Source organism: Limanda limanda, chromosome 20 (genome assembly GCF_963576545.1).
Source record: "Limanda limanda chromosome 20, fLimLim1.1, whole genome shotgun sequence".
Lineage (NCBI taxonomy): Eukaryota > Metazoa > Chordata > Actinopteri > Pleuronectiformes > Pleuronectidae > Limanda > Limanda limanda.
In genome coordinates, this window is record NC_083655.1 from 14,963,927 (window position 1) to 14,978,835 (window position 14,909).

The 14,909-nt window shown below is 43.3% G+C and overlaps 1 protein-coding gene across 1 annotated transcript in view; it reads left to right on the plus strand.

Moving 5' to 3' along the window:
• Positions 1-14,909, plus strand: part of LOC133026943 (guanine nucleotide exchange factor VAV3-like) — an 89,640-nt gene that overhangs the window by 56,239 nt on the left and 18,492 nt on the right. The window contains exons 15-19 of the mRNA XM_061093944.1: positions 2,491-2,600; positions 5,189-5,290; positions 7,394-7,485; positions 11,214-11,236; positions 12,599-12,617. Of these exons, the coding sequence (XP_060949927.1) occupies positions 2,491-2,600; positions 5,189-5,290; positions 7,394-7,485; positions 11,214-11,236; positions 12,599-12,617 (346 nt within the window). The remainder of the gene's footprint in view (positions 1-2,490; positions 2,601-5,188; positions 5,291-7,393; positions 7,486-11,213; positions 11,237-12,598; positions 12,618-14,909) is intronic.

Genomic DNA, 14,909 nt, shown 5'->3' on the forward strand with positions numbered 1-14,909 from the left:
ATCCACTTTAATCTGAGTCAACAACATTTAGTTTTTACATCAGTGGTGTGTTATCACCAGCATCACCTCCACACTGTGGTTGGTAGTGGCTTTAAAAAACAGCTTTTGATTACACTTATTTCTCCCCAGGGCTGCATCATGTAATGCAGAGCCCGTCCCGGCACGATTGGGATGATGTGCTGAGAATGTTCTGCTTTTTAACTTCCCTGTTTCACGCCTGCTTTCATGTACAGCTTGTAGAGTCGATGAAACTTTACAACGAACAATATTAGGGTTTTCAAACTATGGCTGATTAAATGATGATTACTGACATGCTGTAAAACACAAAGGGACAAAACAAGCATCTCTTATTATCATCCAATCAGCTACAAAAGGAGGGAAGCCCCGAACTGTCGTGTTCATTATTGTGTCTTTATGACGGAGTCAGCAAAGCTGTGCAGCCACATTGGACTCCTGACAAACCAATTAACAGCACTACTTCAGCTTAATGGGCAGCCATAACAATTTATCATAGATGCAGGTTCATAAAATTCAGTTAACCACCCACCTCCCCTCTCGCTCTCTACTCTGTGCTGATAAAATGAAGTACATGCAAATTGCAAAAATCTGCCCGGCAAACAACCGTGTAATCTACACAAAAGACTCTTACATAATTCCGTACGAGCTTCTTCCAGCACATGTTTTATGTTGTCTTGTTCATTCACCAGCAACATAGTGAATCTGTGGCAGAGGAGAACAGTCTGCCTCCTCCCAGATGGTGTTATCATTAAACTGGGCACACACACCCACACACACCCACAAAGAATACTAAGTGCCAAGTGCTGAAAAATATTGCCAATCATAAAGAGTAATGCTATCTCAGGCGTGCCAGGGAACAATGATTTGGGTAATAATGACGTTGTAAATAGCAGACATTAGTAGACCTGAACCCAAATGGGCTCACACACTTTGAAGGCCGCATCCGCCTTGGTGTCACTCTCCCAACGTCATGGATGTGACGCGATTTGCTTGATCGTGAGTCATCACATTTACATACAAGTCGCCAGGAGGTGACATCACATTGGTTCTAAAGTGCAGGACACAGATTTACAGAGCAAAAACTGCACCATGCCAGACTGCAGAAGGACAAAGTTAGCAAACACTCCACTGAAAATGTGGAGCTTTAAGCAGCTGAAGAGCCAGATATTGACCAGCTAGCAATTTGTAGCTGCCAACAGAGGTAAACAGTGGAAACTTAGATCTGTCAGAGGCATGACTCCAAGTTAATGTGTAAATAGATGGCTGCATGCTAACAAGCTCACCACATAGACTGTGTATAAAGATGCATTTCCACTTTTCATCCTTTATCCAGAAATTAAGCCCAAATATTCCAGATACCTGAAAATCATTCTGAAAGCAGCTTAAATAAAACCAAATTTACAGGAAAAATTAGCAATAGCGTGCAATTTATCTGACGTGGACGATGAGTTTTTAGATTGGTCAATGTCCCATCCACTAACATGGAGAGGCCAGGGTTCATGACCTATACAACTTTCCCTTTAGGAAGCTGTCGTGTCATCCATTTATGTACGTACTTATATGCTATGGCTCAGCATCATTAACCTAAAAGGGAATATTAAGTCAGTGCCATGTTCAAAGATTGTTTGCACTTTTGCCAGATTTCAGATTTAATGTGCAGTTATGTGGGACAGGTAAATTGATCCACACGGCAAAAGACTTAAGGAAAAGGTCAGATAAGGTGTATTTTAGGAAGATCACCGCAGGAATATGTTTTGCTATCAGTCTGGACGTGTGAGCCTCTTTTATTCTGGGAGGTAAACTGACAGAAACACAGACAAACACCTCCTCCTCCCACTCCTCTGTACAAATTGGTTGCTAGACGATATCCCTGCTAAGCGGAAGCCTCTGTGTCCACTGGGAATGCCTCTGTGGAGCGCCGCTTTCCTTTTCTCTTCTCTTTCAAACAGAAAAGACGAGCCGCTACGCTTCCCTGACAGCACTGTGAGCTCGGCATGTTTTCAGCCTCCGGAGCCGAGTGCTACAAGTTCAAAACCACAACTTGGAGCCATAAAAAATTCTGGCTCACAAAGTATCCGTTTAGCAAAGCGTTTGAAAAACAAACTGAGGCGTGTGTTGACGCCGAGGCTAAGGGAGTAATATTTAGCCTTTGACACGGGTGATGGGGGCTGATTACAGGCCCGCTCGCTGCTCGGGTCTGTGCATGCCGTCTGATGCCCGGCATTTATATGGCGGAGCAACCTCACACTCGTTTCCTCCTCTTCCTCTCTGTTCTGTCTGTCAGCTCCTCCAACCCGCCAACCCTTTGTGTCTTCTATCCCCGAGGCGTGCCTCTTTCATTTTGCATCTCTTTGTCCCCATCTGTCTGGCTTTGCCCCTGCCCACCTCCCGCTCCCTTTGTCTTCCACTCAGTTGTTGTTGTATTTTATGTCTAAAAAATGTGTGCGTTTTTCTCTCTTCTTCCCGTTGCAGTGGTCCTACGGATTCTACCTCATTCACAGCCAGGGCCAGAGCGGCTTCGAGTTCTTCTTCAAGACCAAAGAGCTGAAGAAGAAGTGGCTGGAGCAGTTTGGCATGGCCATGTGAGTGTGTGGGTTTGTGTGTATGTCATTGTGCGACAGTGTGATTGGAGCACGTTTGGCTGTCAGAGCATCAGAGCGAGACACGTGGGCCGTCCTGTTCTTCAGGTCGGGCCGCTTGACGATGAGATACACGCGAAAACAGTGGAATGCAGATGGTTACCTTTTTTACGCTTCAGTCCTCTACTGTAGTTTGACCAAATCAGCCAGTTCTCATCCTCAGCTCGATCAAAATTCATCTGCAGTGACAGGTGACCGGAACACACTGTACAGGATGCAGTTAATGTTGTCCTAACTATATGGTAACAGACTTTGAGTTGTATTTCATTGGTAAAAAGTGCGCACTATGAGTGAGCAGAAATGGGTTTAAAAACCTCAAGCAGGATTTTGCACCTTTGTCATGCCTGCGCTCCATTTTTGGTCTTTTGAACGCAATGTCAGGAACCCCTTCAGGGAAGTTCTATTTATTTGGCACAGACAATCCCTTGGTCTCAAAGATGAACTGATTGAATTTTGGGTGGTCAAAGGGCAAGGTCACTGGGGCCTTACCAATAACGTCTTTGGCCTTTGAGCATGATTTCTCAAGTTTTCACATTTGGCCAGTTGTCCCTTGACTGACATTTCAGTGGTTAAAAGGTCACAGTGACCTCATATGAGTCAGGAAAAAAAACATGCTTTTAGACTGAAATTGCACTGGTTGGGGGAGGCGTGAAACTGCACAGAGTGGTTATAGTGAATCACTTTAACTAGACCAAGGAGTGCACAGGAATCTGACTTAGGAAACTGGCACTGGCAATTTAACTCAGTTTATTCATCTAAAGACCGACACAGGAGGCAATTAAGTTAAAGTAAACCAGCAAACCAGTAACTGATAAATCTGCCACACAGTTAAAAAGAGGAGTGTCCAGGATTAGCAGCATCTTTACTACAACGATGAAGTTGTGGCTTCAGACATATCAGGTCACATGTGAGGTGAGGATGAGTGACAGGTGAACAGGTGAACAGGTGAAGTGGGCGAGAGAATGAGCAGGGAAGCCACCTCAGCCTCTTCCAGAGAAGGTTTGTGCAAGTGAAACAGAAAGGTTATGCAACTCTTTCATCACGTCTCACTATTAAAGCACCGAAAACAAAGGAGGACTCTTTAAATTTTAAATAAACAAGCCGCTGTGCTGCAGGCAAAGTCAGGAACATATTTGGTTCTACTTTATAACACACACACACACACACACACACACACACACACACACACACCAATGTCCCGAGGGCTCGTGAACACCTCTTGTATTTTCTTCAAGCAGACCATGCCTGTCTACTTGAAATTATCTCCCTCCCACTTCAAAGAAGCGTATCAGTGAAATGTTGATGAGTCGCTGTTGTACTCTGCAGTTGTACTGAAATACTGAATTGTTGTTGTGTGGTTTTTTTTGCAGCTATAAACGAACATTGTTGCTTTGAAATTGATGTTTTCAAAGAATTAAAGCTGTTTTCAATTGAAAGAAAGCGGAGAACCAGAACTAATTTTCACACATTATTTTTGGTCTAAAAAGTATTTAAGTACAACCAATAATTCAATCAGTAGAGTCTTACAAAGAAAAAATAGGAGAATGAGTCAATTTAAATGAAATTAAATTCCTTGTTAATCAGAGGAGTAGACTTTGGAGTTTAGACCCCATCATGGAGTAGAACACCATGGAAGAAGGGACTTCTCACGAAGGCCTCTGATTGGACGGCTTGAATGGATATGACAGCGTATCAGGTGTTGCGGGGGTGCAGGGGTGATGGTGGGTCACTGAACTGACAGAGCTGAATGACAGGAAGGAAGAGAACATTTTAAACTCTGACAGCGTACAGGTGATTGGCTCAAGTTGAGTGTCAGGTTGTGATTGGATGAAAAGAAAGAAGGAGCTGTTGGAGCTTTGAGATAACAGGGATTGTGGCTGAGGAGGAACCCACATGAAGACTAAACTCCGACTAAGCTTCATTAGTGGTCAGGGTCTATAATACTCTGGTGTTAATTATCGATGTAAACAATCATGTAATGATCTTTGATTTCTTACCACAATCGGGCTGTTTACTCTAATTCGAACCTCTGCGGTGCATTCAAGGACACTCCACCCCTTCAAGTTTAAACTCAAGGCAACAAGCCCATTCTATTATTCTGAGATGTTCCTTAATTTGAATGTGATGATTTATGATTCATCCTTCAGCTGAACCTCTGCAGCTTGCACTCAGATCCTATAAAATGCATATGAAGCAATTAAAAGGCGACAAAAATGAAACGTCCCACTACTTTGAAAACAATTTTTGATAACTTGAACATGGTTAGAAACATTTTGTAAGAATGTAAGAAACAAAAAATATATAACCTAGCTCTTGTTGTTTTAATGAAGAGCGGTTGCATAATATATATTTAATTCCCATAAATGTAGTAGAGTAGAGTTTGGTTCTGGTTCTGTTAGGAGAAAGCTTCTTAGTTGTTTGTTGGGATCTTCTCAGTTGGCCTTCGACCCTTCACAATGAATGTAAGATGCAATAGATTGAGAGTTGTTTATGATATATGTGACATTTGTCGTGTGTCGTGTCCTGTTTAGATCCAACATTCGACCTGAGAACGGTAGCAACAACCTCCACGAGTTTTGCATGCACACCTTCGACAGAATCACCTCCTGCAACTCCTGCCACATGCTGCTGAGGTAAGAGGCCAGTTATTAAACACACAAACACACACAAACACACACAAAGACACACACAAACACACACTAGACTCTTTGCCTTCAAACTTCTGCCAGGGTTCCTTTGAAAGACCTCCAGTCCTCCTCTTTCTCTCCAGCGGAGCTTGATAATCTATTCGTCACTTTTGCTTCACCCCAGTCTCCCTTTGCACATGTGCCTCAGTTACACAAAAAGTTTCTTTTGAATTTCCTGAATGGTACCAGCACCCTGAGGACCGTGCCTCATGGTCTTTCTCGCAGCGGGAGCGACTGAGTGGTTTCAACTCCCGAGGCCGCTGGAGAAAGAACGTCTGTCACACTTCAGCACTTCCTCAAGGCGACGGATTGACTGGATTATGGCGTTGGGAAAATACAGAGACAGGCATCGAGTTCACCAGCGTTTTCTCAGGATAAGATTTGACAAAAACAAGAACATACTGGTGACGTTGACGAGAAGCTTTTGAAGTGCAAGGTTTCATCTCGTGAGGGCTGTTGCTATTTTCTTGATTATTTCTTTGTCTCTCAAGTCTTTAGTTTGACAGCCATCGTTCATTTGGATGATTTCATTATGTCTATTCTTGTATTGCTCTTTGTTTGCAGTACTTGTACTTAACTCTCAAGAGTCCAGGGCTCGCCGTTTTTTTTTGCTCTTTCCAATTCATCTTTATAAACCACACAAAAAAGGTTAACATGACATTTTTTAAATCTTTTTTTCCCATACATCATGTCAGTTTGAGCAGACAATCATTGTTTTCCCTTTGAGATCATATGTTAACATTCTTGACCCATAATAATATATGACAATTAACGTGTTTTTTTAAACTATAAAACCCCAAAACATGCTCAAATAAATCTATTTCAAACTAATAAATAAAGGTAGTAAATGTGAAGATATTATGTAAAACTAATATTGCATCAAACGAAAGTTACCTATAAGTTATGTTCTTTTTTTTTAATGTGTCTCTTAGAAGAAAGGTAAGATTGTTTATATTGCTAAATGAAGCATTACAGCTTTACGTATTAGTCACAAATACCAGGTTCACCTCAGTCAAATACTGTAATAACTCATGTGACTCTAAGAAGGTCGGTATGAGTCATGACTCATGCAACACGCTCTGTGGTTCAGAACTTGGCAACAACAACAGCAAAGCCGCGGGTTTTTTCTCTGAGGTTAAATGGACAATTAGCTGGGGAGCAGAACAAAGACGCTTTACTTTCATTTTATTTAAATAAGGGCCTTTGAGATGGTTCATGTAAATGAGAATGAAAGCAAAGCCACACATGGCTGCGTGCACACCAAGAACTTGTCCTGCCTTTTTTTTGCATTTGATATGAGCTCATGCAAGTTTTTTGTCTCAAATAGATGAAGGTGAAACAGTCAGTGTAGCCCCGCCCATTGACCTACCACGTTATTTATGCTTGGCTAGAAATTGAACAATGTCAAGGCCGATATAAGAACTTTTATTTTACAGAACAAACAGTGCTGAGAAGATGTGAAATGAAGATTATTTTGAAGGGAAGGTTGATAATCCTGAAAAAGCTCAAATGCAACCGATATATCTCCAACGTTTTTTTGTGACTCCTGCTAACTTATCTTCTGTGCTTCAGTGGTGTTTGTCTTTCTGGTCCAGTGCAGTGAAGCACGGGCAGCTTAGTGACAGACAGGTATTCTGTCCAATGATTTCATTCGCCCAATAAATCCGTATCAGTCCGGCTCTGGTAGAAAAGGAAAGGACTTCTGCCGATAAAGTAGAAAATCCTGGATTTGAATTCAGTCTGGGACCTCAGGGATTGACTGAAACTAACAGAGCGAAACAGTTCATCCAGTTGGAGACAGGACTGTCTGCAGCGAATCTCATGGCAGTCCACTCACATATGTCAGCGTCATGATGATGTCACGGTGGCGACAGGAAAACCACCTGCAATCAATCACTGGTGGTGGTTTGCTGAAGGCGTTCTTGCACCACACTAAACCTTTAGACCACCGCAGCATGCAGCTGTTTCTCTAAACATGATAGTAGCTTTGTATATACTGTGTTTCTACTACCGTCCATGTGATGAATCTCCCTGCTCTTCTGTCTGCAGGGGCGTCTTCAACCAGGGCTACCTGTGCTCCAAGTGTGGTCTAGGTGCCCATAAAGAATGCCTGGGCCGCTTTGGCTCCTGCGGAAAAACAGGTAACACACCCACTGCTCCGCACGCAAATGTAACCCAGTTTACTCTGCAAAGTTATGAAACTTTATTGCTCAGCCGCCTATCAGTCACATCCAATGTGCAACAAAGCTGCACGCAAGAGTTTGTCGCAGCCAGACATTAAATCAAATTGTACTAAACGCAACTGCGCGTTTACGGCCGTGTGAGCCTGATGACAGACGACACGTAATGGCTCCTAAACGCTGATGAATGAGCGTCTCATTTGACTGATTGTGGCTGCGCTCTGATTGGTGACATTCTGAAAAGGAAGTGAATAAATAAGGAAGGGGGAAATGGAACTGCGGGAATCAGGAGGTTTGCTCTAAATAGATAAGAGCCTTGTATATACGCTGTTATTCGTCAGGACCAAGGTCGCCCTGGTGTTCGATCTGCATCACAGATATTTGTTCAAAAGCTCCCCTCACTTCCCCGGGTGGCTCCTACACTTCAAACCACCTGAAAGGCAAAGTCACTCGGCACCATTGCACGGATCCCCAAAGTTGAATAGTAGCTTTACTGAGGAGTTTTTAAGAAAACTACTGACTTTTGTTATTTTTTTTTTATGATGCCCCTGTTGTGTACCTGTCACTCAGCCCCCTGTGCAGGAGCCCTGACAGCTCTGACAGAAATGCAGGGAAAACTTCAGACTTGTGGAATGAAACCAGCTTAGCATGTCCTCTGCGCGCAGGGGTGGACTGGCCATCTGGCATACCGGGCAAAGTCCCGGTGGGCCGTTGACCCAATGTGGGCCGGTCTGGTCCGCTATGTTGTTGTTTTTTTTTTCTCTCTTCTTCCCCTCCAATTGGGCCGGCCAATTGGCTACAGAGGGCTAGCAGTGTGTTGCCAGCATCGACACATATTATTGGTCTATTGTTTGTCATTGTCAATCAATCATGGGCTGACAGGCTCAGAGAGCCGTGACAGTGCTGTCAATCACAACACAAACCAGGGTGGGGCGGGACCTCATGGCATTGGCGGGGGGAGTCGCGGGACGGGCTGCTGCTGAGACAGAAACTTAAAATGGATAATAAGAGTAAAAAACGCATCGGGAAAAAAAGCTGAAGTCTCTGGAGGTGGAGGCTGCTAAATGTGCCAAACTGACGGACCTATGTGGTGCCGGGTTCACCAGCCCAGCAGCAGCAGGTGCGCCGGGAGACGAGCGAGGAGGACTCGACAATGATGAGCGAGTGGAGGCAGACATGTGAGCGCGCATTTTCAATTTTCAATACATTCTCAAAACTGGCTCGTTACTTGAGCAGCGGAGGTTGGCGTCGCACGCCTCTACCCACGGCGCACCCCCCTCTCTCTCTCTCTCTCTCTCTCTCTCTCTCTCTCACTCGCTGCCCCCTCCCTCCTGAGATGTGCAGGTCCCGGTGGCGTGTTTGCCGTCAGGGGGGGGCAGCGCGAGAGGTTGGTCTATCCCTCCGCAGGTTCACCTTCAGAAATCTTGTTATGACTTTTACTTCCTCTAGAATAGGATAAGAGATAGTGTCTTATTTTGTGTGCCTAGATCTGGTTTCCCTTTGCTGAGTTATCATAAGGGGAATTGTGTATCACTCTTGCTACTGATGAGAGGTCCATGTTTAGTGATATTTACAGAATGTTTTAGTGGTTATACTGCGGTTTATTAATGTTCTTGGGCAGACACAAGAGGCACTTGTTTATAGTTAATTCTTTGTTGTCTCTAGATGCACTGGTCCATTACTATTTGAACCTCAGCATCTAGGGTTCAAAATTGGTAAAATTATACATTATATGCATATTGTTGTTGTAATTTTTCAGTCAGTTGAGATAAATCTTGAGGAGAAACATTTTGGGTTGTTTTGTGTCTGTATAGGCCTACTATAAAAAGCACTTTGCATTTTTAATTTTAGTACTTGTACTTTTACTTTTGATACTTAAGTACATTTCAACACCAGATACTTTTGATACTTAAGTACTTTTAATATGAGCTACTTTAAGACTTTTACTCAAGTCACCCTGGGCCTGCCCTTTTGGGCTGGGCTTCAGCTGCAGATCTAAAGGCTGCTTCCAGGGGCATGGGGCCCTCAGCCTTTGTTTTCCTTTGCTTCTGCACCTTACAACATACATCACACCTTATTTTCACACATCCAAACACTGTTAACACCACTGACGCGTAACATATTTTACACATCCCACTACGTAGTTAGAGCTATCTTGATTTGGAGTTAAATAAATTTACTTTTGGCTTGAGAGGTTTGTGTGTGGCCTCCCTTCTTGTGGCCATCTTTGAGCTAGGTGGTAACAGTAGTATGCATGAGAGAAGACGCCGCGAGATTTGTGGACTTCTATGTGGTGTCCGCTGATAATGTAGTGGGCTGGTCTGGACAGACAATGCCAGGGCTGAATTTTTGTCCCAGTCCACCCCTGTCTGCGCGCTTATGTGTGTGTGTGTGTGAGCGTGAGAGAGAAAGAGCAGGAGGAGGTGAGAAACTAAACCCACACTTTTTGTTTGTGGAAGTTCCTATAGGTCTTGAAAGTGCGCGCTTGTGTTCCTGCAGCACAGTGCTTTGAAACCCAGGCAAGCGTGCAGTTTTTTTTTTACTGTCACAGCCTGCACACACTGTACCTGTGACACTGCATGGCTCAGTTTCCCGTCTGGTGTGTGTGTGATTGTGTGTGTGTGTATTCCCCGTGGCAAGCAGCCAGCTCCGGTTGGACCTGGCATCTGTCACGGTGCTGTCAGGTCGCAGAGGCAATAACGCCACTGCTAAGCTCACCTGGGCACAGAGTGTACCTGAGTAGATTTGGGCGACACCGGCAGCGGGAGAGGAACCGGGGGGTGTCGGTTTGAATTCCCCCTCTCATTACTCCGCACAGTATTCATCCTCCGCAGGGGTGAGGCCTGAATAGTAAAGTAACCGACTTAAGTAGAAGTATTTTAAAAGTAGAAGCTGAAACTTTACTCGGAAAGAAAACTTGTAAATTGCAAAGTGCGAATCGTTTAGGTTACAACTTTAGATCAGAAGGCAAGCACAATGAAGAGAGGCAGAGTGTGTGTGTGTGTGTGTGTGTGTGTGTGTGTGTGTATGTGTGTGTGTGTGCGTGTGTGTGTGTCAGAGATAAGCCAGTGTTTACCAGTATTTGTGTCTGTTATCAGCTGCCTTGCTGTGTGTTTGTGTAACAGGTCAAAGTTCACTTGGGCAACAACATGCCTGCTGAGGTTTGTGTATTGTGTGTTTTTGTGTGTGTGTGTGTGTGTGCGCGTGTGCGTGTGTGTGTGTTTGTGTGTGTGTGCAGGTACTGTATGTACGGAGCATGCACTTGTGGCTCTCTGCCAGCTTGTGTGAATGTGCAGGTGTGTGTGTGTGTGTGTGTGTTTATGTAATTATTCTGTTTGCACAGGTACAGGAGTATGCGCGAGTGTGTGTGTGTGTGTTTGTGTGCGTGTAGGGGGGTGTAACCTGTCCCTCAGGGAGCCAATGAAAGAAATTGGTGGAGCAAAAACCTGAGGTCTGCCACCCCCCCCCCACCCCCCCTCTCCCTCTCCACCTCCCCGCCTCGTTACCTCCTCTACTCCCGCTGTCAGGTAGTGGCAGCGCAGCAAAACAAAGCGAGCCCCCGGTCAGACACGAGCGTCCACCGTCTCCACTAATGAGGGATTGTTGCCTTGTACCGACGAGTTTGTGCGAGTGTTTGCGTGCACCCGCTAACCCGCCATTCACCATGCCTGTTCTCAAACTTCTTTCAGATCCCGGCTCCGTCAGAACTCAGGTGAGCTGCTCCTTTTGTCTGCTTGTGTCGGCGTGTTGTTGATGTGTACACTGTCTTGTCTGTGTGTCTTCTTCTGTTGGCTTCTTCTCCAAAGCTGTGCTGCACTTTGAAAAACTGCTCCCTCCTGCAGCTATTTACCAAGGAGACTCCAATTGACTTTACTTGCTGCAGCACACCTGATGCAAGAAATTAGATTTTCTTTTGAAATGTCTCTGCTGCTCTGTTTAGATGCTGTATTATCCCAAAAACTGGAAATGAGACCGGGAGAACAAAAGTTTGCCAACAACTTTGGCTGAAACTGCAGGATGTGTGTAACATGTTCATGCAATCATCCATTGTCAAATGGGGTCAAGTGTGGAGGTGTACCTATAACACTTTAATTATTGTGCCAGGAACTGAGTTGTAAGCAGCTTAAACTGTTTCTGTGCACAAAAAACTACACAACTTTTTTTAAAACAGCAGAAACTTTGCTACCAATTCATTCACGCAATCCTCACACAGATAAATTGTCTTGGAGTGTTGTTCTTATTGATAGAAGAAGTAGTGATAGTAAAAAAATACTCTTTTACGTCCTATTCATTATCAACAAACAAAACGTCATCATCTGCATAAAAGAGTACGTCACTTTCTCAGCTCACACACAGTATCCACTCAGTAGTTTTCCTGCAGCATCAGTGCACGTGACGTGTGTATTCATGTGTTGTGTGGCTCGCTGCATGTGGCGATAGCAAGGCCCTGACTAGTGCATGAATTATGTGTGTGAAGCAGCATTGTAGTTTGAACATATTCACCTTATTGCAACATGCTAATAACTTATTAAGTAGTTCATGAGCTATTTGAAGAAGCTTAAAAGTTGCACTAACTTGTTGTATTAGTGTGATTGAACTAGTAGACTGCAATACTCAAATATCAATACTTCTGATCTTGATCTGTTCTAGGTTTGATTCTCATATTAAAAGCTTGATATTTACACTCTACCCTAATTTAGTAAATGTGTCCATAGTTACCATGATATGAAACTGCTGGTTGGTAGGAACTGCTTTACTTCCCCCTGTCATAGTAATGTGATTTACGCCTCCATAAATACGCCACATGCACTGTCACTGAGAGTCATATTTATGATGTTCAGGTACTGAGACTACTTTTGATTTCCCTCTTCTGAAAACGTTAAGCTTCTGCACAGAATATCCATATTGTTTCGGTATCGGCAACACCAGGCTTTGTTTGACTTGGTGTTGGATCAGAAAAAACATCTGTGGTGTTGCACATCACTCGTTTGAGCCGTGCACCACATGTCATATGTCATGATCGTGCATGTCAATGCATTTGTCTGACTGTCTCTTTCTCTGTGTATCTTCCCAGTGCAAAGATCGAGATCCAGGTGAGAAATCCACAACACAACACCACACCACGTATCCTCCCTCCTTTCACACGTCATCCTCTCTTCCTTCCTTCTGCTGCCTCTTTTCTCTCTCTTGTCATTTTGATGGACAGAGTGACTGCTGCTCCTAAGACTAATTAACACATTTATTCTGTTAAATGGATTTATATATGGATTTGATGATCTTGAAAGTACTTTGAAACTTTAAGCTATAATAACATTGTCTAACAAAGATAATATTGGGATAAAATAACCCTCACATGTGATATTTCTCCTTTAGTTTGACTCCAAAGACTGCAAAACACATAAAAGTTCATTTTGAAATAATATAAAATACAAAAACAGCAACATTGATTTTGTCATTTTGTCTTACAGTCCCACATCTTTTACATGTTGTGATCCATCTATTGCAATAGTTGTACTTAGATAGTATATATCTGCAAGACCGTGCAGGAAATTGGCGGTAGGTCTTTCTAACCTTGTTCAGTCAGAGAGGAAAGTGAACCATTAACTGGTTATATCATTGCAGCAAAGATTTAAATCAAATCTCCAGTGCACAAAATGGCCAAGTTACAGCATTTCTGCTTCTCTCCCTCTGTTGTGTTCTGTCTCTCAATTTGTCTCCAGTAGAATGGGACTAAAATACAGCATCTTTCAAGCTGAGAGTGTGTGTGTGTGTGTGTGTGTGTGTGTGTGTGTGTGTGTGTGTGTGTGCGCACGGCTACACCACACCAGGGGCCCTTAATCTCTCATAAACCTGGCTTCAGAACTCATTTTTCAACCCCTCCATCCATTATGCCGCAGAAAATCAGTCTGACTGAAGATGCATTAAAATCAATAGGCGTTTGATTGCACAAGCTCCGGGCATCTCATAATATTTCCACGCTGCTCTCTTTGTCTGTTTTCAAAGGTGCGTGAACACATGGCTCGTCCTTGTGCGAGTAGGAATGCATTCCACACTCCGGGGACTCAATTCTCCACGGCCCTGTGTCTTTAGAAGTCCTATTCAGGCAGGCCAACACATGTCAGAGCTGGAACAGACCCTGAAAGAGAAGCGAGCTGAAGATGTGTTAGCTTTCAGTACAATGTTGTTGACTTGTCTATTATTCGCCTTCGGCTGCAGGCCTTGCTTGAATTTCTTTCTTTCTTTCTCATTGTGCTCCTGCACAACACTATCGCCGTGCAGCTCAGGGAGAGAGAGAGAGAGAGAGATATGCACACTTCACTTTGTTGAACTGTGAACCGAGTGCTTGTTTGGCATGGGTGGGTGCTCCACAGCAGATCTGGGATAATTCAATTTGAGGGATTTCTCTGTAAATAATGGGATGGTGAATAATCAGGTGCAGAGCAGGTTGAGGTCATTCCAGCAAACAGGTTCAGCTTGAATACGATGTTCTTCCTCTAGAGTGAATGTAAATCTTGACAGCATTGGGACATTATCTGTGGAGCAGTAGATTTACATTAGTCCTTGTATGCCTGCCGTCAAAAAGGAGGATGATATTTGTTTGTATTGTCTCCGAAGACATTATCTAACCCACTGAATGACATCGGAAATGATTTTAATATAATTTTCGTACACGTTTGTATCAAACCTCAGCTGTGTACTTGACTGAGCTCAGTGTGCAGCAGTTAACAGTGTCCACACTGTAACTCACCCCTGCTTATCTTTTATCTACGAGCGTGATAATCAGATAAACTGCAATCTGTAAGATGGTCACCATAAAATGATTTGCAAGGGCAGCGTGTGTTCGAGTGTGTGTGTGTGTGTGTGTGTGTGTGTGTGTGTGTGTGTTTGCTTGTACACATGTTTACTCCCTCTCATTACCATCTGTAATGGGACCATAAATACTTTAGTAGAGCAAAGATGCATGTTTAGAATGAGAAGCATGCACATTTAAACCCTATTTTACACACACACACAAACGCACACACACACACACACACAAACACACACTCGCACACACACGCACACACGTCTTGTCTAGATTCTTCGACTCATAAAAGGAACTCAGCTTTTCTTTTTTGATAAAGACAAATACTTTGGGAAATGGTGATGAAAGTTCTATTCATAGAAGAAAAGATAAAACATGAAATAAAAAGTAGATAATTACATGAAAATCCACCTATAGCACACTACTTAAAATGTTTAATAAATGTCCAAGAATATGGACTTAAGACAAATGACACAATATTGTATATAAAATTTAACAAAAATCATTAGTTTATTAGGAATTGTTAGTGTTTGGTAAACTAATTAATATTTTACAATTAACATACACTTCTGTATTTTGA